Below are 26,358 nucleotides of genomic sequence, written 5' to 3' on the forward strand. Positions count from 1 at the left end.
TTTTTTTTTTTTTTAAATAGGGGCTGCGATTTATCCAGTTGAAAAATCCATGGAGTCATTTACGTTGGAAAGGAAGGTATAGTGAAAATGATGTAAAAAACTGGACCCCGGAGTTACAAAAATATTTAAACTTTGATCCTCGAACAGCTCAAAAAATAGACAATGGTAAATATATCTTTTTGTAATTTTAATACCATTTGATCTTTAAATACATGCTTTAACAATGTGAGATGTGTTTAACTAATTTGGTATTCATCATTAAGATATTCTTTAGATTAACAAAGACACCTAATTTTCAGGCATATTTTGGATTTCATGGGATGATCTCTGCCAGTATTATGATGTGATTTATTTGAGTTGGAATCCAGGTCTTTTTAAAGAATCAACATGTATTCACAGGTAACTTTTTGTGCATTTCAGGGTATGCTTTATAGTAGTCTCCACTTTTTTTATTTAAAATGAAATGATTAATTTAGGAAGACTAGTATTCTCCTTTTGTCATGCCCACGGTTGACTATCATGTAATAGTTACTTCCTTTAAATTTTGCCTGGTTATGCCAAAAATTTACGGACAGAAAAATCTGATAATTATATCTGAAACACAAAACTTTTTGAAAAGTAATATATTTTAGCTCTATGGGAATTTTAATTACTACCTTCTTTGTTGACTTTATATTTTAGTACTTGGGATGCTAAGCACGGACCTGTGAAAGATGCCTATAGCCTGGCCAACAACCCCCAGTACAAATTGGAGGTGCAGTGTCCACAAGGTGGCGCTGCGGTCTGGGTTTTGCTTAGTAGACACATAACAGACAAGGTACTGATGCCCTTCTTAAGATATTCCATACAGAAATTCTTTGAAATGTAATTAGACCATTGTGAATGAGATATCTAATTTGATCACCAGCCTGTTTGATTTATGTAGGTGGCTTGAAAACTGTATTTTCTTAGCTAAATGTATATTTCCCTCTAAGGAAATTTATCATTTATAATCATACACTTAGAAGTCTTATTCAGAAATCATCCCTGAAGAAAAACAAGGAATTTATGCTTTTTAGTGAGAGTTTTCATGTTGATTATATATACTTTAGGTCTTAAGAATATTAACATTAAGATACGGTAAAGGGGTTTTGGAAATTTTGAATCATGAGGCCTGCCTGATTCTGTAATGGGTGATGATAATTTTAATAGCCTCAGTCTCCTTTTAATATATTTGTTCATACAGTATGGTCAATATATTGAAAAGACAGTTTAATTCGTAAAACCAGTGTTTTTAATTGCACTAAATAGCTGAAATAAATGCTCTAAAAGTTAGAATTATTCTTTTTATCCACTTAAGAGCATTTTTGAGCCCATTTTTCTAACCACTTTGGATTCTTTGTGCTTTTAGGATGATTTTGCAAATAATCGAGAATTTATCACAATGGTTGTATACAAGACTGATGGGAAAAAAGTATATTACCCAGGTAAGTTTAGTAGGCAAAAATTGAAACAAACATTAAAGTTTTGATTACATGATTAAGTTGAAAATGACAGATTTTATGTAGATAATATGCATAAATTAATTATGCTAGACTAATAGAAACCACTCAAACAGGTGAGTGTGTATTTATGCTGCTGTGTGTTTTGTTTTGATTTGTTTTTAATAGAGACCTCAGGAATTTTAGATTTCTCCATTTTTACACATTGCTGTCAGTTTTATTTCTGAAACTTAAATCATATCTTTTTCTCTGATTGAAAAATCCGTGGTTTTTCGTGGATTCTTGGATAAAATCCAAGCTCATCACCATGGTGTATAAAGCTTTTTATATCCGGGCCTTAACAACTTCCCGTCCCCTTTTATCTCAGGCCTCCTTTTCACAGTAGCGACGAGGGCATGACATGTTTAAGAGTAGCCAGCACCTCAGTGAGGTGCTGCTCCACACAGTTTCTTCTACCAAGAATCTCTCCCCTCCCTGCTCTCTGCCCACATAGTCTTTTTACCCTCTTCTGCATAATGAACATAATTAAGATCCAGCTTATATGTTATTTCTTGTGTGATAACCTTTCTGCCAAAGTGAATCTTCCCTTCTGAGGGCAGCTGAGACATTTAACATATTGAAACCGTTTTTGTTTTCACAGTCAAAAAAATTTATATCACTTACTAAGTGATAGGAACTATTTGTTATAGTCAGGGAGACAGATAAGCAAAAAAATAGTAATGCATGCTTGTAAAGAAACAAATAGGGTCATGTGTTAGTGACGGGTTGCTTGTTGGATGGGTAACCATACAAGGCTTCATTGAGAGGGATAAGAGGAACTCTGAATGACAAAAATGAATCAGTCATTCAAAGAAATAGAGGGAAAAGCAAAAGGAACAGGCAGAGGAAACAGCAAGTGCAAGGACTCTAAAATGAGAAAAAGATTGGGTTTTTTTGAAACAGGAAAAAGGCCAGTAGGCCTGGGGAGGTATGGTATCTGAAGAGGTCAGAAAGGTATGCAGGCTCAGAAGCTCACATGAGGTTCTGTATGCCACACGAAAGGGTTTGGATGTGTTCTAAGTGTGATGGGAAATCTTTGGAGAGTCTTAATTAGGAAAATGACATGATCTAATTTTTTTTTTTAAGAAGATTCTTAGTAGAATATATTGGAGGGGCAAAAAATGAAAGTAGAGAAACCAGATAGGCAATTTTGGAGAAGTGATGGTGGTTTGAACTTCAGGTGGAGGAAGGGAGTAAATAGATTTGAGTTTCAGTAGGATTTACAGGACCTGAGTTGACATAGGGGGCAAAGACTTATCAAGGATGATTCCTATTTTTTTTGGCTTGAGCAATAGAAAGGTGTACTATTTACTGAGATGGCTAAGTATTGGTGGGTAGGGAGGAGCAGTTAATTTTTGGTTTCGTTAAATTTGATACCCTATTAGATGCCAAGTAGGCATTTAGATTTCTGAATAGAATTCTGGGATAAGGTATAGAGTGTAGGTGTAGATTTAGGAGTAAGGAGCATATAGATGGCATTTGAAGATAGCTCTGTATTAAATCACCTATGGAAAAAAAATAAATCATCTATGGAGAGAGCTGTAGGTATAGAGATGAACACCCCAGACCTGACCACTCATGAACTCTGACATCCTAAGGTTAAGCAAAGGAAAAGTTACCATAAAAGAATTTGAACAGAGTACCTGATGAAATACAGAGTAATGTTTCATATAACCTAGGAGAAGAAAGAAAAGAATGGACAACTGCATTGATTGCTATTTTAAAGGTTGATTAAGATTAGGTTAGAGAAGAGACTATTGGATTTAGCATCCTAGCAGTCATTGTTGACCTTGACAGGAACAGAGTTGGAGGAAGGGCAGACTAGAAGGCCAATTGGAGTGGTTTCAGATGAGACTGTGAAGGAAGGAAGCAATTATTGACAGTTCTTTCAAAGAAATGGGCAATGTTGGGGGAGCTGTTATGAAAAGTGATGTTGTTGAGTTTTGTTTTGCTTTATCATAGGAAAATATGGCATTCCTCCCCATTACACTGTGTTGAAGGCATGTAATTGATTCTCAGTAGGCAGTATCTCTAAATATTCTGGAACGGGCATGGCACATAGTAGATCAAATGATACATGTTGGGTTAAACCAGCCAAATTTTCCATTTTTGCACATTGGTCATTATACAACCAAGAAAAAGCACAAATGTTGCGACTGTATTCCTAGCATTAAAGCATTATGTAACTTTCAAATTTTAAATTTCTTTACTCTTTTTACTTGGATTTTTTTAAAAACGGTGCTCCCTTTTTAACAGTGATTTTGCCTTTGTAAGGTACTTTCTGGTTTGTAGATTTATTTTCATCACAGACCTCTGACATAAATGGAACAGGCCTTATTGTTCCTCATTTGACAGAAGAGTAAACTGAGACATAGAAAGGTTAAAAACCTTGTCCAAGATCATAGATGTGCCCATTCTTTTTCTCTTCGCACTAGATTATACACCTCTAAGCATTAGAGACGTATTACCTATTTGAGATACTAAAATGTTTAGTGTTTCTAATAGATCACATTGTAAATAATTGGTGTTCGTAAATAAGCCAAGTGATATAGCATTGATCTTAAATGACATATGGCAATTAAAATGCATGAAACGATTTTATTATGTCAGCTTCAATGAGACTAACAAAATATATGTCAAGCAGCATTGTTTGTGAAGGCAAAATATTGGAAATAATCTGAATATCCAGATTGTCTGGATAACTAGATGGGGGCTATAGATAAAATGTGTTGTAGTCATACAATAGAATATTAAATAGGCAGTTTTAAAATAAACAAACCATATCTGTGTATAACAACATGAATCTCAAAAACATTGAAAAATGAAAGATATAAAATAAAACACATACAGTCCTTTTTTTAGATATATGCTCACAGAAATAAATTTACCCATTCATTCTTTTTAAGGGATACGTGTGTGTGAAAGTTTGGAAAGATGTCCTTCAAATCTATCAGAGTGGAATGGAATAAAACGAAGGGTGGCGATTAAAAGGGACTTTGTTTTATGAAGAAGCTAGTATGGCAAAAAAGAAAAAGTTAATTGAATGATAGGGAATTTTTATATGTTTCTTTGTATCATTTTTAAAATTTTTCCTCAAAAGAAGAAAAAGCTAATCCTAACTTTAAAATCTTATACTAGAGAAAAAGGCGCAACATAGGGCAAGTAATAAGGATTACTTTATACGTTATTGAATATATTCTAAAAGATACTTTTGCTGATTAGAAACTTTTAAAGTTTTATATTGTTTAATTGTAAAGTTTTTAATTGAAATTATAATTCTTTAGTACTATTGTATTTAAAGATAGAATCAATTAAGAGGATGTCTATTTTTTCTACCATCAACCATAAAACTTAAATTTAAAACTAAAGTCTTCTATAAACACACTTGTTTATTTGCAGCTGACCCTCCCCCATACATTGATGGGATTCGAATTAACAGCCCTCATTATTTGACTAAGATAAAGCTGACTACACCTGGGACCCATACCTTTACATTAGTGGTTTCTCAGTATGAAAAACAGAACACAATCCATTATACAGTCCGGGTAAGTAAACCAATATACAATGACAAAACAATAATATAAAGTACATAATGTGCTCTGTTGTGTAAGTGGGATTATTTCTGAAAAATAATTGTTATCTATAATTGTATTGCTTGTTATCTATGTATATTTGTGTGTATGTATTTGTATGTATATCAGTTCGATATTATTATGACGCTTTCTGCAGAACATGATACTTTTGAAAAGTAATCTTTTATTTTGAATAACATTTTTAATGAGCATTTTAGTTTTCAGAGTTACAGTTCAGTCTTGAGGTAATGTATGTTGAATATAAGACTTTGAACTTAGGGAATCGATGGCCTATGAACATTGCTCTCATAGTTAGGAAGGTCACTGTAATTTGGTTCTGCTTAGATATTTCCATAGACCAGCAACGGAGCTCAATTTGAATAGATTTTTAGTGACATTGGGGAGCTAACTTCACTCCATCCTTCAGATGCAGATGCCGAGGCCTAGAGAGATGGTGACCTGTCCTGAGTCACACACAGCAGCAGAGAAAGCCAAGACAGATCCCTAGCTTCCCAGTTCCCAGTTCATTAAATCTAACTTGATACCAGGCTGCCTGCAGATCATGATGTTTATATGTGCCAACTAATTTTTGAGTCTTCCAATATATTTTATTACTTTGTTTTTATAAGTATAAACTTTATCAGTACAATAATTTTTTTTAATCTAGGTATATTCAGCATGCAGCTTTACTTTTTCAAAGATTCCTTCACCATACACCTTATCAAAACAGGTAAGAGAATTGTTTCTTAGGATCATAATCTCATAGACCTCTTAGAATTCTTTTTTTCTTTTTCTCATTTTCTCTTTTTATTCACATTTAACAATTTCTTACAAAATAAAAGTATTCTGGGACTTGAAAGGAATAAGGAAAATGTAAGTAGCTTCCACCCAGTCTGGGTTGGAATACAAGGTCTTCAGTGAGCAACATTAAGTGATTCTGTGGGAAGAAATAAGAAGTTCAGAGAAAGATTAATGCAATCTTTGGTCTAAGGAAGGCCATGTGGATAAACCTCTTAATAGAATGAGATTGACTTTGCAAGGCGGGCTAGATGTATAGAGGATGATTTGAGGGAGCATTATTGTCAGGGAGAACAACTTGATTGAAGACTGAGAGATGGAGATGGGGTTCAAGTAGCAGTAGCAGCAGAGTAGCCTGGCTGAAACAGGAGTTTATTTGCACCATCAGTGGCAAATAAAGAATGGAGAGAGGGCAGAGCCAGAGTGGGAGGTTGTCTTCCCTTTTTTTGGAGGGAGGCATGTAAAGGAGTTTTGTCTTTAACGTGGAATTGGAGAATGTGAAGTTTTGTTAATATAAAAACTTTGTTTTATTAGATTAATGGAAAGTGGAGTGGTCAGAGCGCTGGAGGATGTGGAAATTTCCAAGAGACTCATAAAAATAACCCCATTTACCAATTCCATATAGAAAAGACTGGGCCATTACTGATTGAGCTAAGAGGACCAAGGTTTGTGATAAGTAACTTTCTTAAATGAATAATGTCATGCAAAAATGAGCTTAGTGGAACCGAATAGTGTTTTGAAACAAACCCATGCATATGTGGACACTTGATTTATGATAAAAATGATATTGCAGAGGAGTAGGAAAAGGACAATCTGTTCAATAAATGGTGCTGGAATAATTGAGTATCCATGTACCAGAAAGGTAATTAAACCCTGTCTCACAGCAAATCTGAAAATCAGTTCCAGGTGGATTACTAATATAGCAGATATCTTTAAAAGATTTTTAAATATAAAAAGTCTGCAGTTTTTTAAAAATTCAAATGCAAACAGGCATGTCATAAGAAAGATAATCCAAATGGCCACTGATTGTAAGAGCCAGAAATTTGAAAGGACCCAAATGTTCATCAGTGACATTTAAGATTATAGTCAGAGTCCTGCATAACAATGGAAATAAATTATAGCTAACCACATGATGGATAAGTTGTAAAAATAAGGCTAAACAACAGAAACCACAGTATGTACTATATGATTCCACTTAATGAAGTCAAGAACAGACAAAATTAAACTTTTAAGGATGTACACTTTGATAGTCACACTACATAAAAAGCAACAAAGTGATTGCCGTAAAAGTTAGCTGTGTGGGGCAGGAGTTGTGGTCAGAAAGGAAGATACAAGGGACTTAATTCTGTGGTGCCAAGAGGGTTGTGTCGGATCTAGGTGGTTGTAACCCAGGTGTGTGTTCACTTCACAAATTGTTATATATTTTACATACATTGTTATGTATCACAATTTTAAAAGTTTTAAAAAATAGAAGCTACAAATAAAGTACTTCTAAATAAAACTAGGCTTAATTTTGCCTGCCTTACAAACTAATTCAAAAGAAACTAAAAATCATTTAGATACGACTAAGCTCTTTTTCCTTAATCATTTAAAAAACTTACCAGCTTATGATAGGTGAAATAAGAGATCTAATCACCCTTTTGTATTTAATTTCTAGATAGATTAAACATGTAAAAATGTTTGACGATGTGTATTTTTTCCTTTATTGCCTAATTCATGTCTTTTGCCCATTTTTCTGTTGGGAGTTGCCATGTTTTTTCATAACTGTTAGCATGAATAAGCATATGTCTGTAAGGATACTAACACCTTCACATATTTGCAAGTATTTTTCCAGGTCATTTTTTTCACATAGAAATTTCATTTTAAAGTAATCAACTCAGTCTTCTGGTTTATTTTGCTGTGGGCAGGAAATCTCACCCCAGTAGGCAGTTTTCACCATATTTTCTTCTAGTTCTTTTATGGTTTTTTTACAGTCTGTTTTTTAAATCCATATGGAAATATTTTTATAGTTGGCATAAAATACAGTTTACCAGTTTTTTCTAAGTTTTTGTTACCTCATCACCATCTAAATAAATAATCCTTTCCCTACTGATTTGGAATGCTATGTCTGCCATGTGATAACTACTTCCATAAATTTAGATTTTATTTCGGGGTTTGTGCTCCTGTCCCACCTTTTCTGCTTAATACAATGACAGTATTTTATCACCTAAATTTAACATTATTATCTGGGACCCTGTGGTAAAAATACAGTCTCTTCTAAAGAAAGTTTAATATTAATTTTTATGGCTTCAATTAAATAGAATTGGTTTTTTGTAATTAACAGTAAAAATAGTATGCGTGTATTTCAGAGTGTTTCTTCCTATTGAAGCTTTAGAAAGTGTATACTTGATTTTAATAGTATATCTGAACTTCGAGTGTATACTTATTTTTAGGTATGTATTTGAGACTACGTGGCAGTAAATTCTGTTCCTTTTTACCGCTAGGCAATATAGTGTTGGCTTTGAAGTTGTAACAGTTTCTATGGTAGGAGATCCTGGTCCCCATGGCTTTCAGAGGAAATCTAGTGGTGACTACAGGTAATGTTGGCATTTTGATTATATCTGGTTTATACTTTGTTATTTGTGGCATCATCTGTAAACCTTGCTTTTATTTTCCCTGAATATAGGTGTGGGTTTTGCTACCTGGAACTAGAAAATATACCTGCTGGGATTTACAATATCATTCCCAGTACTTTTTTGCCTAAACAAGAAGGACCTTTTTTCTTGGACTTTAATAGTATTATCCCTATCAAGACAACACAACTTCAGTGACGGGGAAATCTTAGCAATTACCAGATTTTATATTTACCACACAATCAACTCTTCAAATGAGGACACCAATCTCCAGGACCCCAAACACAACCATCAGAACAGAATTCAATCTCTAAAAAAAATGCTTCATTAGAATCTGGTGCTCAAGTCAGGGTGTTCAGTGAGAATTGTATATAGTCAGAATTACCCTAAATTACTTTAGAAGTATCATTTACATGGTTTTGTGTATATGTGGAGTTGGCTTGCATTTAGGGGCCACATTGTATTAAAGTACATACAGATGATTAACGATTAGGCTGTCAGTACTGTGAGATGTCTTTGCTAAGAGGGACATAAACTCATTGAGTGGAATGGTAGGCTGTTATAATCTGAAATATTTACGTTACGTTTGTCTTTCTGGCAGAGCATGTTGTAAGTTAAACCTGCTTGTGTTGTGACTCTCCTGTACATCTTGGGCAACTGTTACCAGATGAATCATGTCACCGTAACAGATTTTAATTCTGCATTATTTGTGAGTTTAAATGTTTATTGTTGCCCAGATGTTATGAAAGAATAAAGCTTTTAAGAAATTACTAACTTAGCATGAAGATGCTCATGCTTAAGAATGAAGGTTGAAGTTAGATACCTGTCTCCTATTGAATCATGTAAAGAGAACTAAGGTATATTCACTATTGCAATTCTTATTTTTTATCAGGTCGATGAAAGTAGTAGTCTGAGACATTGAAGACAGTACAATTTAGTTTGTATAGTCTTTTTTTAATTGCAGTGTAGTTCAGTGCTCTTATGGTAACAGCACTCTGAAGAAAATACGACTGAGAATTTAATATATGGTCATTGGGGTTGCATTTGGGAAAATTGCCACGATAGTACTGTCATGTGTAAATTCCCAGTTGTTTACATAAAAATCCATCAGAGCTGAATGATGCTCAAGATTTTAAAGATCTAAAATTAAGGTGGAATTTTTCATGTCTCTGCTTTATAATTATCAGAACTTATTTTGTATTTCTGCTACCTTTAATTGAAATAAAATGTTTATACTTATGGAAACTGCATATTTAACCTAAAGAAATTATTAAAGGATTTAATCCAGTATGTTCCATCTAAAAGAGAAAAGAGAACTCATTATTTGCTTGAAAATTCACACTTCAACAAAAACTGTTCTTTAACATTCAGGATAGTGGTAGATTGTTAAACTAGTGAGATTTCATTTTAGTAAATATTTAATGCTTTTGATATTAATTTTAGTTGGATTAATTTTCTGTGGCTCTTTTTAGAAATCTAAAGCATAAGAAATATATAAACATATACAATTTGAACTTCTTGTGCTAAAAGTAGTTGCAAACTGAAGACTTAATCCCTTCCCTCAAAACTCTAATGGAAGACACCTATACATGAGCAATTTAATATAATTATGTTGAATTCTATAATAGAGTTCCAAACACGGTTGCTACAGTTACATAAGGAAAGGAATGATTAATTTTGGCTAGACCAATATAGAAAGAATAGAATCACCTAGGGAGCTTTTTAAAAGCCCAGTGCCCACATGTACCCCAAATCAATTCAGTCAACCTCTGGGGCTAAGACCAGAGAGCAGTATTTTTGAAACTTCCTGGGAGATCCCAGGGTGAACCAGAGGTTGAGAACCACTCCAGTATATCCACCTTGTATTTCTTCTGCCACTGTGTCTCCTCATTGCTCAGCTTTGTAGCAGTGAAAGCGGAATTCGAATTCACATGTTGGTAATTGGGGCTTAAATTATTAAGATCCATGACCTTAATTGCATTCCATGCTCTTCCTATGGCAAGAAGGTTGCCTAGAAGTTTAGTCAACATCAGGATTTCTTATTTGAAGTCATAGAAAGTTACACATTTTCTTAAGCCATTTTTATTACACTCAAGGTATTGAGACAAGTACAAAATAACCTTGTAATCAGGATACTGTATCATTAAAAAAGGAGAACACACTACAGTATGAAGAGATTTACAAATGACTAAAGTATGCAAGTTGTGACAGAATTAACAAACAACTGGAAATGAGGTTGGCTTTTTTTCCTTTTGGAAATGCCAAGTCTTCTTAACAAATAAAATACAGTGCTCTTAAATATGTGTAACCATGAAAACAAAGAAAAGCAGTGTTAACACTACTACTAGCATAACAGACCCCACTGCATCTATTCAACAGCCTTAGGCCAACACACACCTACTCCCTTTTCCTAGCTTCAAGAAACAAGTTTCTCTAAGTACTACTGGTGCAGCATGACCCTTAAGTAACTTTTCACTTTTAAAGTTAAAACCTACAGAGAAATTAACACCTTGTCAATCTAGAATAACAATGGCGACCATTCTTTACATGCACTTCTCTTAGAAATAAGTCCCCTTGGCTGGTAGAAGAAGGTTTATGCTATAGAACCTTCTCTCATACAGCCACAAATCCCTTTCTATGATGTGTCCTTGCTACCCTCACCCCACCCCACCCCCAATCCCCACAAATGGCATTCACCTTTCCCACCCTAAAAAGTGCAGTTCATAGTAACCTTTACAGAAACTGGTTTCAATGGGTGTCCAACACATACTTTTTTTTAAAGCCCCTTCTGAACACCACGTATGATGAAAATGAATTGTGTTCTTGAATGTTAAGCCTTTGCTGAGTCAAAAAGGTGTGTTTTGAATGTTTGGGTTTTGTCTTGTGTTATTTTCATTTAGATCCCCTAGGATATAAAGGAGAGAACATCTCCCTTTTCCCAAATTGAAGGTGAGTAAAGGGGAAGAGAAGCAAGCTGTTGACCCCGGCTGGGCTCAGCTTCCCAGCCCCTTTCCTGGCTCTGGTTCTTTCATAGGAACTAGTTATTGCTTCCATAACACTATTACAGGTAATGTACCACAAAAGTCGTGAACCTGGTCACAGTCCACCTGCAACAACAGCTCTGCTCTGAAATAAATACACCAGCTCAAGAGCTCTTACCCTGAAGTAAAATCTTCAGCCTTCAGGTCACTGAAACTTCATTAGTGCAGTTTAGAGTAAACGCTTACGATTTGGCATGTGTTAAATGATTATTGGCACAATGTTCTCCACACAGTTTCATGTATAAATATTGATATGCACGTGGGCCAAGACCTTGGATCCGTCAGCCGATCTGCACCATCTTTATGTCAGCAATGATCCCATCTCTTCCCTTTGAGCACTGCAGGGAGAGCTGCTTCATCCTGTTCACCAAGGCCTGGCCCTCGGGGGAGGTGCTGCTTTGGATCTTGCCACCATCACCACTGCTGTTGCTGAGACCCCGATTGTTGTTGGCTTTGTCACTTGTTTTATTCTCTGCCCCTTCTGCTCTGTCTCCTATAGAAATGTAAAGATTATTGAGTATCGACAATTCCAAGAGTCACTTAGGTCCAAGCCAATCAGCCAACTCAACCCTCTAGACTCCCCAGTGTTGCCCGACCCGTTCATATCACAGAGGGTTCTCTGTCACAATACTGCTTACTGTTTTTATTCCTCAAGGCGTTTTATATATTCCTTATCTTTAGAGAGATGAAACCTGCCATACTCAATAGCTAGGAAAAAGAAAACTCAAGCATGTGCTTGTCAAGAAGACTGTTGTGATGAGAGAGACAGAGCCCAAGCTATGGAGCCAGGAGCCCCTCGAACAGGACTTGGAAACTGTCTCAGTGATCAACACTGACAGCACATTCACACAGACCCAGTAACACAGCACCGGGGGCTCCAAGGCCTGGCAAAGGTCTAGAACAGTGCAGACATCTGGCTGCAAAGGCAGTGAGTCATCTGGGACAGGACTGCTGGTGAGAGGGCTGCTACTCACCTCGTTCCACCTCACACTCCGGGGAGGAGGCCCCACTGCATTCACTGCGAGGGCCCAATACCGGGAACATCATCCCAAACTCTGACAGGGACACGGGGCTGGGCAGATCCAGGCTGCCGGGCCTCACAACTGCAGAGAATTGGTCGGCCGTCTCAGATGGGCTTGTTGGTCCTGAACTAAAGCTGGACACAGAATGGGTTTCCGAGTCATCTTCAGACACAAAGTTGCTGCAGTTGTCATCTTCAAAGGCCTCGGAGGCCACTAGGATGAGAGAACACCAGTCACGCCGGGTCTAGCAGATAGCAACCTAGTTCCTTAAACACCTCCAGACGTGCTCAGACACCAGTGAGTGCTTACTAGGTGCCAGTGTTACTTCATTGAATCCTAACCACCACCCCACACAGTAGATAGTAGGTACTATCATACTCTCCGTTTTATAGGGGGACAGCTAGACATGGCATGCAAAATGGGAACTGCAAAATCCCTGCCACCGTGGGTACCTAACAAAAGGAACATAACCCTCCCCAAGCCTGCATGACCAGACTGTAATGCAGCTCGAAAGGAAGCAGCTGGCCTCTGGATCTCATGGATGGATATTCATTGTCAATGCAGTAACTCTCTAGCCCTTGCCCTAGAAGTCAGTATCACCAGACACTGCCTAAAAGTAGATGAACTCAGCCACAGATCAGGGGCTTTTCCTACCTGTCCCCCAAACAGATCCACACCTGCACAGGAAGAAGGCTGGCTCTTTGTAATGCATCCCCAACAAAAACAATCAGACTTCCGGGCTTTCTCCAAACACAGGAGTTACGGGAAGAAACAGCCCTGCATATAGCATGCGTTGAGACATCTTCCAGGTGACTTCTGATCTCATAAGAGACAAGAACCTACCTAGATCATGATGTGCCCCCCAACACACACATACACAAAATTACAGTGCTCTCACTTATTCTGTGGACCAGAATAACCAAGGCCCAGAGACATGTCATTCTAATGTTCTGAAAGCCTCTTTAGCCTAATTCTCCCCTTCTGCCAGCACATAATCCTGCTTTAGATTTTTTTTTTACTCCCCTTTTCTCCCCCTTAATCTTTAAAACCAGCCCTGAAGCATCCATGGATGAGAAGTACTGAAATGTTGGGGACAGAAAATAGGCTCAAATCCAGTCCTTTCTCCACTACTTGCTGTGTAGCCTTGATCAAGTTACTTAACCTCTCTGAACTTCATGTTCTCCTCTACACAGGGTTTATGAGATGTCTATTAAAAGTACCTCACACTGATGCTCATTATAGTTTCCTTTACCTTGAGCCGGGCACTTAAACATTAATTGACTGAATTTTAAAATACCTGAGAAAAGAGCTTGGGAAAGCGTCAACAAGGATTATTCCACAGAAAAAGTGTGCAAAGACAGTGCTGGAGGAATTTTCTTGATTAACGTAAAGGGAGCACATCAAACCTGTGTCAGTTTCCTAGCAGGTGGCCCTGGAAAACCAGTTCGCTGTGGTCAGACACTAGTGAGTGCTTACTAGGTGCCAGTGTTACTTCATTTAATCCTAACACCACCCTACACAGTAGATAGTAGGTACTGTCATACTCTCCGTTTTACAGGTGAAGAAACAGATATAAATCATGTAATGATGGGAAAGCCAGGACTGACTCCAACCCAATTCCAAAGCCTTAGCTCTTCTTTCCTGCAATACTTCTCAGGAATGTTCTAATATGTACTTGGAATATCAGAGAGGGGTGGACATGTAACATTTTCCAAACTACTGACCACAGAATTCTAATTTGAGGAACATCTTAGCATCTTAAGCCACCTGAAATAGCCTTCAGGCCTGCCCAACAGAGGCCCCTCTGTGATGGCAAGACGGCCCTTAAAGCAGGTCACACAAGCTGTGTCATCTCCCTGAGTGCACACGAGCCCCCGGCTCACCAGAAACGGTGTCCGGCTCCGGTTTGCTTCCTGACAGGTCTTCCACAGACGTGCTGCTGCCCTCCGCCCCGACGCCGCAGCCCCGAGGCCCCATGGCACTGGAGCGCCGCCGCTCGTGGATCTCGTCCGAGATCATCTCCAGGTTCTTCAGGGCTGTCTTGTACTCCCCTTTTGCCAGGGCCAGTTTGGCCTGCAGGTCGTCTACGGTCTTCTTTAGTTGCTAGTCAGGAAAATGGGAAGCTCAGTAAGCGAAGCCTGCCCCTACTCACCTTGTGATGCTTTTGAATGACAAGTTCAAGCACATTTTCTGCCCATTGCTGCACTCCAAAGACTTTCCCAAGGCATGACTCAGGACCTGTTTACTCTTACCACAGCTGTCCATGCATCACATATAAACGCAGCCACCACCAGCCCCAACTCCCATCCGGGTGACAAACTCGAGCTCTATTATCCGGAAACTACCACTGGCAGAATGAAATCCACCAGGGAAGAACAACGGGTATCAAACTCACGCAGAAGTCCCACATTCTAGTCATTTAGTTCCCAGCACTGTGGTTCTCAAACTTGAGCTCACATCAGAATCCCCTGCAGGGCCTGCCAAAGCTCAGATGGCTGGGCTCCACCAGCAGCTGCTGATACAGTGAGTCTGGCATGTGGGACTCAAAAATGGGCATTTCTAACAAGTTCCCAGGGGATGGTGATGTTGCTGTCCTAGGAGCATACTGAGAACCAGTGACCAGTCTGATACAGAAAGTGACTATACGGCAGATGTGGAGAACTTCAGAGACCACTCAAGACCCAACCAAGGCTATTTTAAGGCCTGAAAACGGTAAAGAATGTGTTCCCTCCACTCTCTTATAACAAATATGCCATTTGAAAGTCAGTTGTCAACAAAGAGGCTTTGACTGAAGAAAAATCCCATCAGCAAGCAACAAAGCCAAGGTCACACATACCTCAAGCTGCACATAGTACCTTGCCTTGAGTTCAAAATAAGGCCTGTGAAAGGAAGAAAAAGCATAAGTGTACTATAACACAATGACAACAATAAATGCCACAAGGTGTATAAGGAGACATTAGCTTCGGCTGGCCAGGTCATTGTTCCAGGACTTAGTAAGTTGACAAGCCATGAGCTGAAGGTGATGCTCCCAGCTCTGGGGCCTGATGGATACAGACACCAGTCAGAACCGCTGAGATATCCCCATATCTCACCTAAGATATGGGGATACATGTACAAATATCCTGGAGCCCCTGCACCATGGTTCACTCTCCTCTCTGGTGTGCCCGGCGGCTAATGTGGCTAAGGAAGTTGGCTCCGCATGGATGAATAGCAGATACAGCTGGAAAAGGGGCTGCCTCAACCCACGCCCTCCTCTGCTGAGGTCAACAGGGGAGGGGAGAAGGACCCCTCCCTGAGTGAGCACAGCAGGGCTACGGAAAGGACGGGCTCAGGTCAGTCCTCTTGGGTTTTGTCTAGGACTAAAGATATCGGACAGTCTACAGACCCAGCCAGGTCATGGGTAAAGAGGACAAGAAATGTGAACATTCTTCTAGTCAGTCCCCTGGGTTCTGGGTCAGCCAGAAGACCCTGGCTCTGTTTAGGAACTTTGGTGTCTGGGCACTAAGAGTAGACCAGTGCTTTATCCTTGAGCTGTTCACCCGCCTTGAAGCTCTAGGTCTGTCTGGCTGTTGGGTCTGGACCATCCCAAGTCCTGTCTCTTGCTCAGACGCCCAGTAACTGTGAGTAAAGCAGGGGGCTTGTCTCCAAGATCATTACTATATAAAAACATACAGGAGTGGTAGTGAGAAGAGCTTGGGAAAACTCCATTAAAACCAGTCCTGCACCATTTCATCAACTCTTGGTCTCAGGAGAACATGTGTTATAGACACAGCTCCTCTCCATTACACTGACAGGTAAACTGAGGCCCAGCCGATGGGCCATGGAATGGTCTGCTTGTGAAGCTCCTTTTTCTGTGCTTCTCAGGAGCAGCCCCGCCAAGCACCCTCTCCCTATAGGAGTTACACAGGATGCCGTGGGGCAGAGGGAGCCTGGGCAGGGGCTCTGGTGAGGCGAGTCCCTGACAGCAAAGCACATAAAAAGTTGAAAAGATTCGGAAGAGGAGCACAACCACACGGCCCCAGGGACACGCAGACCCTCGTGCCCATACTCACTTGGACTTGTTGATGGCTCTCTTGAGTTTCTTCTCCAGCTGCCGCATGCGGCCCATGGCTGCGTTGTACCTGGCTGCTGTCTCCTTGTGTACCAGCTCGCTCCTTGTCTTGGTCTGCTCAGCCTCCATGACCTTCAAACGACAGCAGAGGTCAGCCCGGCCAAACCCAGAACAGTCTCTTCTGACGTATTACTTATGTCATTTTTTTTTTCTTTTAATATTGAAGGTATGAGTGGGCAGACTAAGATTAAACTAAATTCCAAATAGAATAGGATTATTTTTCCCTACATTTCTATTTTGGAACAGTTTTATCAGGTAAGACTACATGGCCAAATTGGCCATGGCAATGACCAAGAAAGAAAACAAGGAAAAATAAAAAATCAAAGAAAAATATGAAGTATTCTCTGATCCACTCAATGTACACTTCCTTCTGCTCTGCTGCTTAGGGCAGGGACTGATCGGCAGGCAAATGGGCAAACAGCACCAATGAGAACATAGACATCAAGAAACTGAGAGGTCCAGCAAAACCAGGCATGGCAGCATCAGGACAATAAGGCAGCCAGGATCCAGAAAAGTCAAACTTCACATTTAAACAAATTATAATCAAAGCATTCATATCAAATTTTGAGGTTCACAAAATTTTATGACCAGGAGACTGGTCAAAATTCCAGGTGCAAAATCCCAGTGGGAGTATTTTGTTAAGCCTGTTGATAAAAAATGAGTTAACAATCAAGAGCCCTCCATGGCCAGAACCATGGCAGCTCAAAGGCTCATTCCCTGATACATGGGACAACGTGGGTGTTCTCCCCACTTAAAGAAAAGCATCAGACCAAGGCCTGCCTTGAGGAGAGATGATGAAGGAATAAATAGCAGCTCAGACCACATAAGCAGCTCATAATTCCTTTCCCCAATTCTACTTACAATTCACACAAGTGGTATAAAATGAACTGGAGAGGCAGGAGCGAGGTGAGGCTAGAGGGCTGTACTTTGTTTTACCCGAAGAGCATCAGAGAGGAGCCCAGAGGGCATTCAGATCATTAGTCCTGACTCTCTGAGACCCAGCAGGACAATTTTAGGAGGGCACCACTTTGTCAAGCCTGCCCCCGAACTGACCACCACCCAACGGCAGGGTCTGAGGCCCAGTCAACCTAAGCAGCCAGACCTGGCGCTGGACAAGCCTGCTCCAGGACAGCCACAGCACCAAGTCCTGGGCAGCCACGTGGGCAGCGGGCCCTGGAGAATAAAGGAAGCCAGCCTGCGCTCGGGATTCTGTGACAGACACAGGCCTCTCCACCGCCTCTTAGGTCGACAGGACAGAGAGGTGTGGGTCCAGGATGCCTGACTGGTCCCTTCCTGAGAGTCCCAGGGCAGGAAGCTGGGTCCCAAAGGCCCCAGTGACCATGCTCACCGCACCTCACTGAAGATACTCAAGCAGCTGAGGCTTCTTCCCTGGACAGCAATGGGCACCAAATGGGGTGTGTCAGCCAGGCTGGGTACAGCCTCCTCGCTGGGGCCCACGCCAGCAGAAAGACCTGAACTGACTAGTAGACATCCACCTAGCACGGCTCCTCCACTCCCATTCCAGCTTTTCCCTCTCCCAACCCAGAGGCGTTTGTTCCACCCTCCCTTATGACCCCAACCCCCAGTGTCCTGGAACTAAGATCAGAGTCTCTTCTCCACGGAGAAGGCAGTTTCTCTTTCAGGCAAGGGGTACCCAAGAGGGCGGCTTCTCGCCACCGTGTGGGAGACGGTGGTAAATGTCGTATCCACCAGCACCAGGAAAGCTGGCCTGGACAGCTCCTCCAGGAATGCGCCCTCCCAGGGCTCAGAGCGGCACACCCAGGTAAACCCCACGCCAGGACCTAGGTGGGGAGGCTGGCTGTGTCCTGTCCTCTCCAGGAGCTGCCTGCTGCCAGTTCAAAAACAGTCCATGTCGCCCCATTTAAAATTCACATTTTCTTTTTCCTCGACCTGGTCTCTTTGGGCAGACATCAGAAAAGCCAATGCCTCCCTCCCAGATGCTACGCCTCCTCTCCCAGAGGGTGAAAAACTATATCATAAAGGCCTCTTCCCATAAAGGCCATTTTAAGGCCAAAACAGACAAAGCTGGAGGGGCTGCTGCTGCCCAAAGCCCCAAGTAGTGAGCAGCACGGACTCCAGGCCCCGCACCCCCAGGAGGCCACTCAAGTACGGGTTTGGCAGCTCTGCCTAACTCTGCCTGAGGCTTCCAAGGCCCTCTCTGACCCCAGCCCTGAGCAGAGAACTGTCCCGTTGTCCCTGTGTGTGACACTGCATGTGGCCTAACAGAGAAAACCAAGACTTCTGGCATCGCTTATCATCTCCTAGCAGCCACGGCTCCAAGTGTGGCTACAATGTCACTGTAAGTCTGAGGGAAATGAAGGGGACACACTGATTGCCTAAGGCAAAGAATGGGGACTCCAGGGCTCGTCCACTGTGCTTGGGAGATCACGCAGCCCAAATCACCGCCACTTCCTCAAGACAGCCCTGGACCGTTCCGAGGTCTGGGTCTTTCTCTAAATCCTTAATTAGAACTTTCTTTAGAAGAAGAGGGCAAGATGAGGTTCCCTTCTCATAAAGAAACCAGCTTCCTGGAGCATCCAGAAGTCAGACAAGGCAAGGGACATATTCTAGACCCTTCACTGCCTCCATCAACCAGCACTCAGCAAGCCGAGTGTGCCAGGCCCACGGAGCTCTGGAAGTGGCTACGTGAGCCCCATTTGAGGACACGTTAAATCCAGAAGGAAGTTCACAGCCAAGCCACACATACGAGCAGCTGCCCCGTCCATCAAAAAAACTCAGAGAGAGTACCCACTGTAGGCCGAGTTTCTCAGTGACTCAAGGGTATGGTCAGGGAAAGCTTTGCTACCAGCCTATCTCTTGCTGGTGTCATTTGCGAATTCTCCTCCTCCCTCAGCAGTTCAAGGAGCAGCATTTCAGTTCTATGCAAACTGTCAAGAAATCTGGCAAGAGTAACAGTAGCCCCGGGGTGAGAATCCTGGCCTGTGACCCAAAACACCTGCTAATCCGCAGTGGTTACCCCCACGACCAAAAAACCTTTGGTGGCCTCAGTGAGGGCACACCTCAGATGACCCTCCCGAGAATCTACGGAGCCCTACATAACATCAGGCATCCCAGGGCAGTCTGATACCACCCAGCAAGGGGCGCATGGCACAAGCCCAAGAAGCATCACTCCCAGAGATGAGGATGTGAGCGGTGTTCCTGGGAGCTGTGTCATGCAGAGGTCATGGGGACTCTTCCATGACCAGCCACTCTCCATCCATTAGGGCCCTGGGACTTATTAAGGAAAAAAAAAAAAAAAAAGAATCTTTGTTCTTTTTTAAAGAGCAGATTAAGTGGTTTCATACTGGCTCGTTTAGATCTCCGGTTGGGGTGGAGGGTGGACAAAAAGGAAAGGCAGACCTTCAGTTAATTTCCTGGAAGGAGGTGTTGTGTGTTTTGTTTTGTTTTTTGTTTTGTTTTGTTTTGTTTTGTCCTTTTCACATCTCAGGCTGTGGCTTGTGAATTTTCAAGATTTCCAGCCTCCACTTTGGGTTTCACCAGCTGGCTGACCCAGGAGGAAAGCTGTTCCAGCCTGTTTGGCTCTTCGAGCACAGTGTCCACTAGAGGGCAGGAGGCCCAAGGCCACATGTCAGGGCCAGGAGTGTCAGGCTTCAGGGGGAGGGGCAGGTAGTACAGAGTCAACAGGTTTGTGTGTCGGGCTTTCTATTTACAGAAGCACAAGGTCATCTTTAATTATCAGGTCCCCAAGGCTTCCAGCCACTGTGGCAGATGACGCTGAAAAGAGAGAGGCTGCTGGCATCAATTCCTGACTCTCGGAGAGTCAAGGCCAGAGCTGCAGCCCCCACCCCTCTACATCACCCTTCCATCCAAGCCCTTGGTCGGAGCTGTTGGAACCACACGTCAGCTCACCCACCCACCCTGCAGCAAAACAGCCCAGAGGAGGAGGTATCTGGAACATTCTGTGTGACTCCTAGGAAACCCAGTCGAGGTAATAAGTCCAGCCGAGCCAAGCAGCTGTCCCACCACTTCTGATTCGGGGAACAATGTGGCCTGAGAGCAGGTCATGGGAGGTAGCAAAGAGCCAAACAATGATGGCATAAAATCCAGGAGTCAAAGCTGGGTAAAGATCACGCACAGCCCACTTCCTGTCCATATGTCAGCTCCCCAAATCCCAGCCCAGCCTGCAGGCCAGGCCTGCATGCCCCCTGGATTCGAGTCCCATCCAACACAGCCCCACCTTCCTGCTGACAGCACGCATGCCCTAGGGCCAGGCCCAGGTGGTTTGGGGCTGTTAATCAAGGTCTTCCACCTGGATTCCAAACCCAAGAGATCCCTAGGTCTCAGTGGGAGGGGACCCCAGTTCCTCTGGGAAGCCCCAATCACAGTCAAGACCCTCAGGGATGATCTGAACAGACAAACAAGTAACACAAGGAAGGAGCAGCTATACCTGCCACTAGGTGACAGTCATACCCGACTATAGCTTAGTACCAGGCCTAACAGAGACCCCATGGAGATAACCTGTGACTTTCAGAGAGCATTTTTAGGCAACATGCCTGGGAGTCTGTTTCCTCTGCATGGGAAAAACAGTGCACACAAAGCTCACCAGAACCAGCGGATCATTTGGACAAGGGACAGTGTGAAGGATGCTCTCACACCCACCCACGGTGCACAGGCACTGCAATGCAGACACCCACATGCACACAGATACTTGCAAACACAGATGCATGTGTGCACTTCCAAGCACACTCCCCTCACACAGCCACACACTGTTATGACTCATACCCTCTGGGTGGCGTGATTCAGCATCTCCTGCCAGGCCGAGTCGAACTGCCGCTTGTCATCCTCCAATAGCCTCTGCTCAGCCAGGGAGATGGTTTCCTTGGCGGCACGCAGCACCTCTGTGGCCCTCTGGAAGTCCTGCGTGGCTTTCTGAGCTTCCAGCTGAGCCTGTGTGAACAAGACCCCTCGTGAGACCTCAGGAAATGGCAGAAGCTCCAAAAGATGAGCATCGCAAGGGCCCTGTCCATCTCTGGCTGTCCATTTTGGGAACGGGTCTGGCGCCTTATAAACTGGTCCTTATAAATGCTGGATGGGTAGGTGAATGGACAAATTTCACAGCCTGGAACCCAATGGACTAGATAAACATGCCTAACTCGGTCAGAGTCAGAGATGGCAAACTGGTCCCTCATGTGCCAAGTATGGCCAACAAGGGCATTCCATAGAGTAGCTCTCATTTGGCGATGATGCCCTAGTGGATACACCATCCCTGCCCAGATCCACGGCTCAACTCAAGACACATCAGAACCGGAAAGGCCCTGGGAGATCACAGTCCAATGGTGTCGTTCTACAGGTGGGTACTGTGGCTCTTAGAGACCCAGGCCTTCCCCAAGTCCACAACGCTGGTGAGAGGCAGAGCTGTGACCAGACTCCAAGTACTGCAAGTCCCGCCCCCGTGCTGTCACTCTGCCAGACAGACCCCCCCACTCAATTCACACTTGCTTTCAAAGACCATCAAGTGCGAGATTCAACATACTTTGCAGCTGACCATGTTAGACCATCACCAGCCACATGTGGCTACCGAGCATTTGAAATGTCATTAATCCAAGCTGAGTGTAAAATACCCGAAATTTTAAAGACTTAGTACAAAGAAAGTTAATAATTTCCATATTGACCACATAAAGAAATGACAGCGATTTGGATATACTGGCTTAAACAAAATATCTTATTAAAATCTATTTCAACTGTTTCTTTTTACTGGGACTACGTTTTAATTCTTTTATACAGCAGACACGCCTCCCCGAGAGTGGGCCATGTGATTGCCTCAGAATCCAGCAACCAATCCTCCGGTCACCACTCTCACAGGGACACGTTGAATTCCCCGCCAGAGCATAGGCAAGCCATTCCCAAAGTGCTGGCCCATCCTCGGTTAACCAGATGCCCACATCAGTTACATAAGTCAGGGGGGACACCCACGGGGCAGCCCCTGGGACTGAGGAGGGGAAGGGAACAACAGGGCCCCCCTCCCATCCCCGGAGCGAGTCTCACATGACTTAGAGGAAGTTGTCAGAAGCCACAGGCTGAGGACATTTTTTGAAGATGGTTAAGGGAAATAAAATCAGACTTGGAGCCCCTCAGCCCCCAGGGCAAGGAACGGCTTTGTGACTCCATGAGTGCCACTCTCCATCATTCAGTGAACACGGCCTGGTTACCATACTTGACCCTCCGGGTGATGACCATGCGGTCAAGGAGCTGAAACAGACATTCAGAAGTCTGTAATACAAAGCCGTGTATGAGAGTGCCACAGGACGGAGGAGAGTACATATAGTAAGGAGATGTGAAGGAGAAATTATTTCCAGTAGAGGAATTGAGGATGACTTCATACACGAAGATGATCTTGAACTGAGGATGGAGATGATTTATGAAAGTAGGATTGATGGGGGGCCGGAAGAAGGCAGCATTATGAAACATAGTACCTATAAGAGACTTGACAAGACTCGGATTTCACTGAATGAATGCCAAGCTAAAGCTTCGACCAGTGGCCCAGGGACCTGCCTGCTGTGGACCAATTGTGTGCCTTGGGGCCACATGTCTATGCAGGTATGCCTCAGCTACACACTGGGGACACGGGACCCGCCCTCTATAGAACTGACCAACCCATTGAGAAGTGACAAGATAGTGCAATGTGCCCTCAGCAACACAACTCACTGCTCTAGACCCCGTGCCTGCAGGACCACCCGTGGTTCTTCCTTGTGAGGGCAGCCCTCATGGGGCCCTCCAACTGCCCAGATGTGCTGCAGGGGAAGGGCAGAAGCACGGAGACCTGTCACTTAAAAGCTGCCTGCACTACAGACTACCTACAGGTGTCAAACCAACACCAGCCCACAATAATGAACCTCACAGAATGCTAACATTTTCTAAGAAGGAATTTCTACATGTTTTTAAGGAAATTTTAGTATTTCAGTTCAGCAACATTTAGGGGTAAACTCTCTTCCCTCTGGTCTCTCTGCTTAGAAAGCTTTTCTTTCCTCAAACAACAAAAAAGAGATGCTCCTTGGGGACCTTCTGAAATGTGCCGAACCCCAGCCAGCACCTCCTCACCTGCTGCCATGAATCTGTTGAGTTCCAAACCAGGGAACCAGATCTCTACAAAAAAAGTAGCAGAGGGAGCCCAGCTGAAGGGGCCTTGCAAAACATGCTCTCTGTCAAGTTCCTACTGAGTTTCTGAAGTCTCCACAACATTCCTTCCCTCCTGCATGGTGGTATCAGAAGCATCCCCGCCTTGTCACATCATGGATCCTACTAATATGAGGGTTCGGTCTACACTTAACCCACAGAAACCAGATGGCATTTCTCCATCACTTATCCACTTAGTCATTCAAGTAAGTGCTGGGCATCTGTTGTGTATCACTGTCTATCCTTCAACCTCTCTCCAACTTCCTTGGTAATAGAGTCGTTATGTCTCAGGGTGAGGTGAAGACTCTATTTCCCAGTTGTCACTATAACTAGTGCCAATGAGATGTAAATGAACATTGAGTGAGACTTCCAGGAGTGCTCTTTTGTTTTTCCATCTGGGATATTAATACAACGGCTGGTGCTTCAACAACCATTTTGGATCATGAGGTAACTCTCTTAAGGATGGAGAAACAGTAAGTTAGGTTCCTGCCCTAGACTGCCTACCTCCTGACTTGTTTCATGACAGAAAAAATAAAGTCTCATGTTTAAGCCAGTGTTGTTTAGGGCCCTTCTGTTACATTCAGCCAAATCTGAAGCTAAATGATAACACATCTTCCCCTCGACACAGCTGAGCCATTCTGCAAATCTGAGAGAAGTGACTACAGCAGCCATCATAGACGGGTCAAATCTCCCTCAACTAACGAATGTTCCTTCTGGCTGCTCACAGTCCATTTCACTACTAAGCCCAAGGAATCAAACTTTTGGGGCTTCCTAAAAGATCGCAAAACTCATGGCCTCTTTGAAAGGCATTTCATAAAACATTTTCTAAAACATACACAAGGAAGAACCAGGCAGCTCACACAAGGAGGCAGCATTCTATGACACCCTCACTAGCAGGATATAGTCCATTCAACACTGATGAAGTACCTTCTGGAGGCTGAGTTCTGGAGGTGGGAGGCCCACACCAAATTCAGGGGTTCTGATTTAGTCAGATAAACAGACGTGTTCATTACAAACTCCAACTCAAGACAGATGGCAACAAGTGACAGAGGTGTAAAGCACTCTGGGCATGCAAGGAAAAGAGTATGATTTCTCCAAGGAGTCCTAGGGAAGATTCCTCAAAGAAAGGGTATCAGGCACCAGGCTAGGCTAGGGAAATTCAGGTGGCATCCAAGAGTTTACACATACATCTGAGGAGGGCTTAACGGGGAGAATGCTTCCCAGCGTCATAATAGGACACATGACCTTAAAAGTCAGAAGCCAACTTATGACTTTCTGGTTTTCACCATCATATGAAAGATGATGCCTAGAAATCTTTGGCACAACCAACAAAGTTTTACCTTCAAACTCTAACAAAGGACCCAGGCCCTGGTAGTAATACATTATTTGAATAAGAGCCCTACACACACAGGCTCCCTGGCAGTTAGTTCACTCACAGCAGAGCGGCTCAGTTAGCAAATTGAAGAGCTGAGGCTCTGCTTAGAACAATACCGAAGAAGAAAATGTTAGGAGGGCCGGGTTTGAGCTGTAAGATGCAACCCGGGAAAAATTTTAAATATCTTCATGACTCATGAACACTAATGGCTTTCATGGAAATAGCTCTACAGAGAGAATTTTAAGAGGCTACTCATGAATGAGTTTGATAAGTGACCTTCATTAGACACTGGCCCAGGCCAGCTGTGACTGTGAAGCACTCGGAAACACGTGGGTGTTCCACAGTCATCACCACGGTGGGGGGTGGGGTGCAGAGGGTGTTAGAAAAGTTGGCCTTTGTTGAGGCTGCCAGATGAGAGTCTGCTGTCATGGCCATCTGATTCGACTTCCACTCCACCCCGTAATCCATTGCAGGAAGGAACAAGAGCATCTGGACATTTGCATTGGTTGCAACAAAGGTTCAAAGAAGAAGGAAATTTACAGGCCCTTCAGTTCGATCCCTTTGTTTTTCAGAGGAAGGCCCAGAGAAGCGAGGCCACTTGCTGAATACCCCACAGCTATATGGTGGCTGGCCAGAGCCAGGAAACCAGAGCCCCGGACCGCTAGTGCTCTACCACGCAGTTTCTGCCAACTTGGGGAATTTTAGCAATGACATAATCATTGGACAAGTGGACAGTCTACCCAGTACTAATAAAAAGCAAGAGTCGCTGCTAAGGAGCAAAAAATAAGATGGGAACTCAAACCGTGTGCAGGATTGCTGCCGCCCACCTGTGACTCACGCAAGTGTCACTGAAGCCTCCTACAGGTGTCACTAACACACCGGCCAGTTAGCTGTGGACATTAAAAAAGAGAAAAGGGTCTTTTCATCTGGATCCCCAAAACTGTACTCTAGCTGGGGTGGCTCCAAGTCCTGGAGAGAGCCCGCAAGACAAGACTAATCTAGTACCTGCGTACTGACAGAGTCTTAAGTGTGGATAGATTGATTATGAAGAAAATCATAGCAGCTACTGTTTGAGCATTTATTCTGAGTCAGAAAATACATATAAGGTGCCCTGAGTACAGTGCCTCATTTAAATCTCGAAAGTGCCCTAAG

General features: G+C 42.8%; 2 protein-coding genes across 3 annotated transcripts in view; one reads left to right on the top strand and one right to left on the bottom strand.

Moving 5' to 3' along the window:
* CAPN7 (calpain 7) overlaps nucleotides 1–9,799 on the top strand; it is a 35,960-nt gene extending 26,161 nt beyond the window's left edge. Inside the window, exons 15-21 of the mRNA XM_011386884.2 lie at nucleotides 682–817; nucleotides 1,391–1,466; nucleotides 4,920–5,065; nucleotides 5,760–5,822; nucleotides 6,425–6,555; nucleotides 8,374–8,466; nucleotides 8,556–9,799. Of these exons, the coding sequence (XP_011385186.1) occupies nucleotides 682–817; nucleotides 1,391–1,466; nucleotides 4,920–5,065; nucleotides 5,760–5,822; nucleotides 6,425–6,555; nucleotides 8,374–8,466; nucleotides 8,556–8,700 (790 nt within the window). The 3' untranslated portion in view covers nucleotides 8,701–9,799. The remainder of the gene's footprint in view (nucleotides 1–681; nucleotides 818–1,390; nucleotides 1,467–4,919; nucleotides 5,066–5,759; nucleotides 5,823–6,424; nucleotides 6,556–8,373; nucleotides 8,467–8,555) is intronic.
* Nucleotides 9,800–10,566: 767 nt separating this feature from the next.
* SH3BP5 (SH3 domain binding protein 5) overlaps nucleotides 10,567–26,358 on the bottom strand; it is a 65,550-nt gene continuing 49,758 nt past the window's right edge. For both annotated transcript variants that reach the window (XM_011385989.1, XM_023530259.1), the window contains 6 exons: nucleotides 21,441–21,605; nucleotides 16,618–16,748; nucleotides 15,402–15,444; nucleotides 14,449–14,668; nucleotides 12,518–12,778; nucleotides 10,567–12,036 (listed from right to left, as the gene is read on the bottom strand). In XM_011385989.1, coding sequence (XP_011384291.1) covers nucleotides 11,825–12,036; nucleotides 12,518–12,778; nucleotides 14,449–14,668; nucleotides 15,402–15,444; nucleotides 16,618–16,748; nucleotides 21,441–21,605 — 1,032 coding nt within the window. In that variant the 3' untranslated portion in view covers nucleotides 10,567–11,824. The remainder of the gene's footprint in view (nucleotides 12,037–12,517; nucleotides 12,779–14,448; nucleotides 14,669–15,401; nucleotides 15,445–16,617; nucleotides 16,749–21,440; nucleotides 21,606–26,358) is intronic.

The sequence above is a fragment of the Pteropus vampyrus genome, unplaced genomic scaffold (assembly GCF_000151845.1).
Source record: "Pteropus vampyrus isolate Shadow unplaced genomic scaffold, Pvam_2.0 Scaffold1, whole genome shotgun sequence".
NCBI classification, from domain to species: Eukaryota; Metazoa; Chordata; class Mammalia; order Chiroptera; family Pteropodidae; genus Pteropus; species Pteropus vampyrus.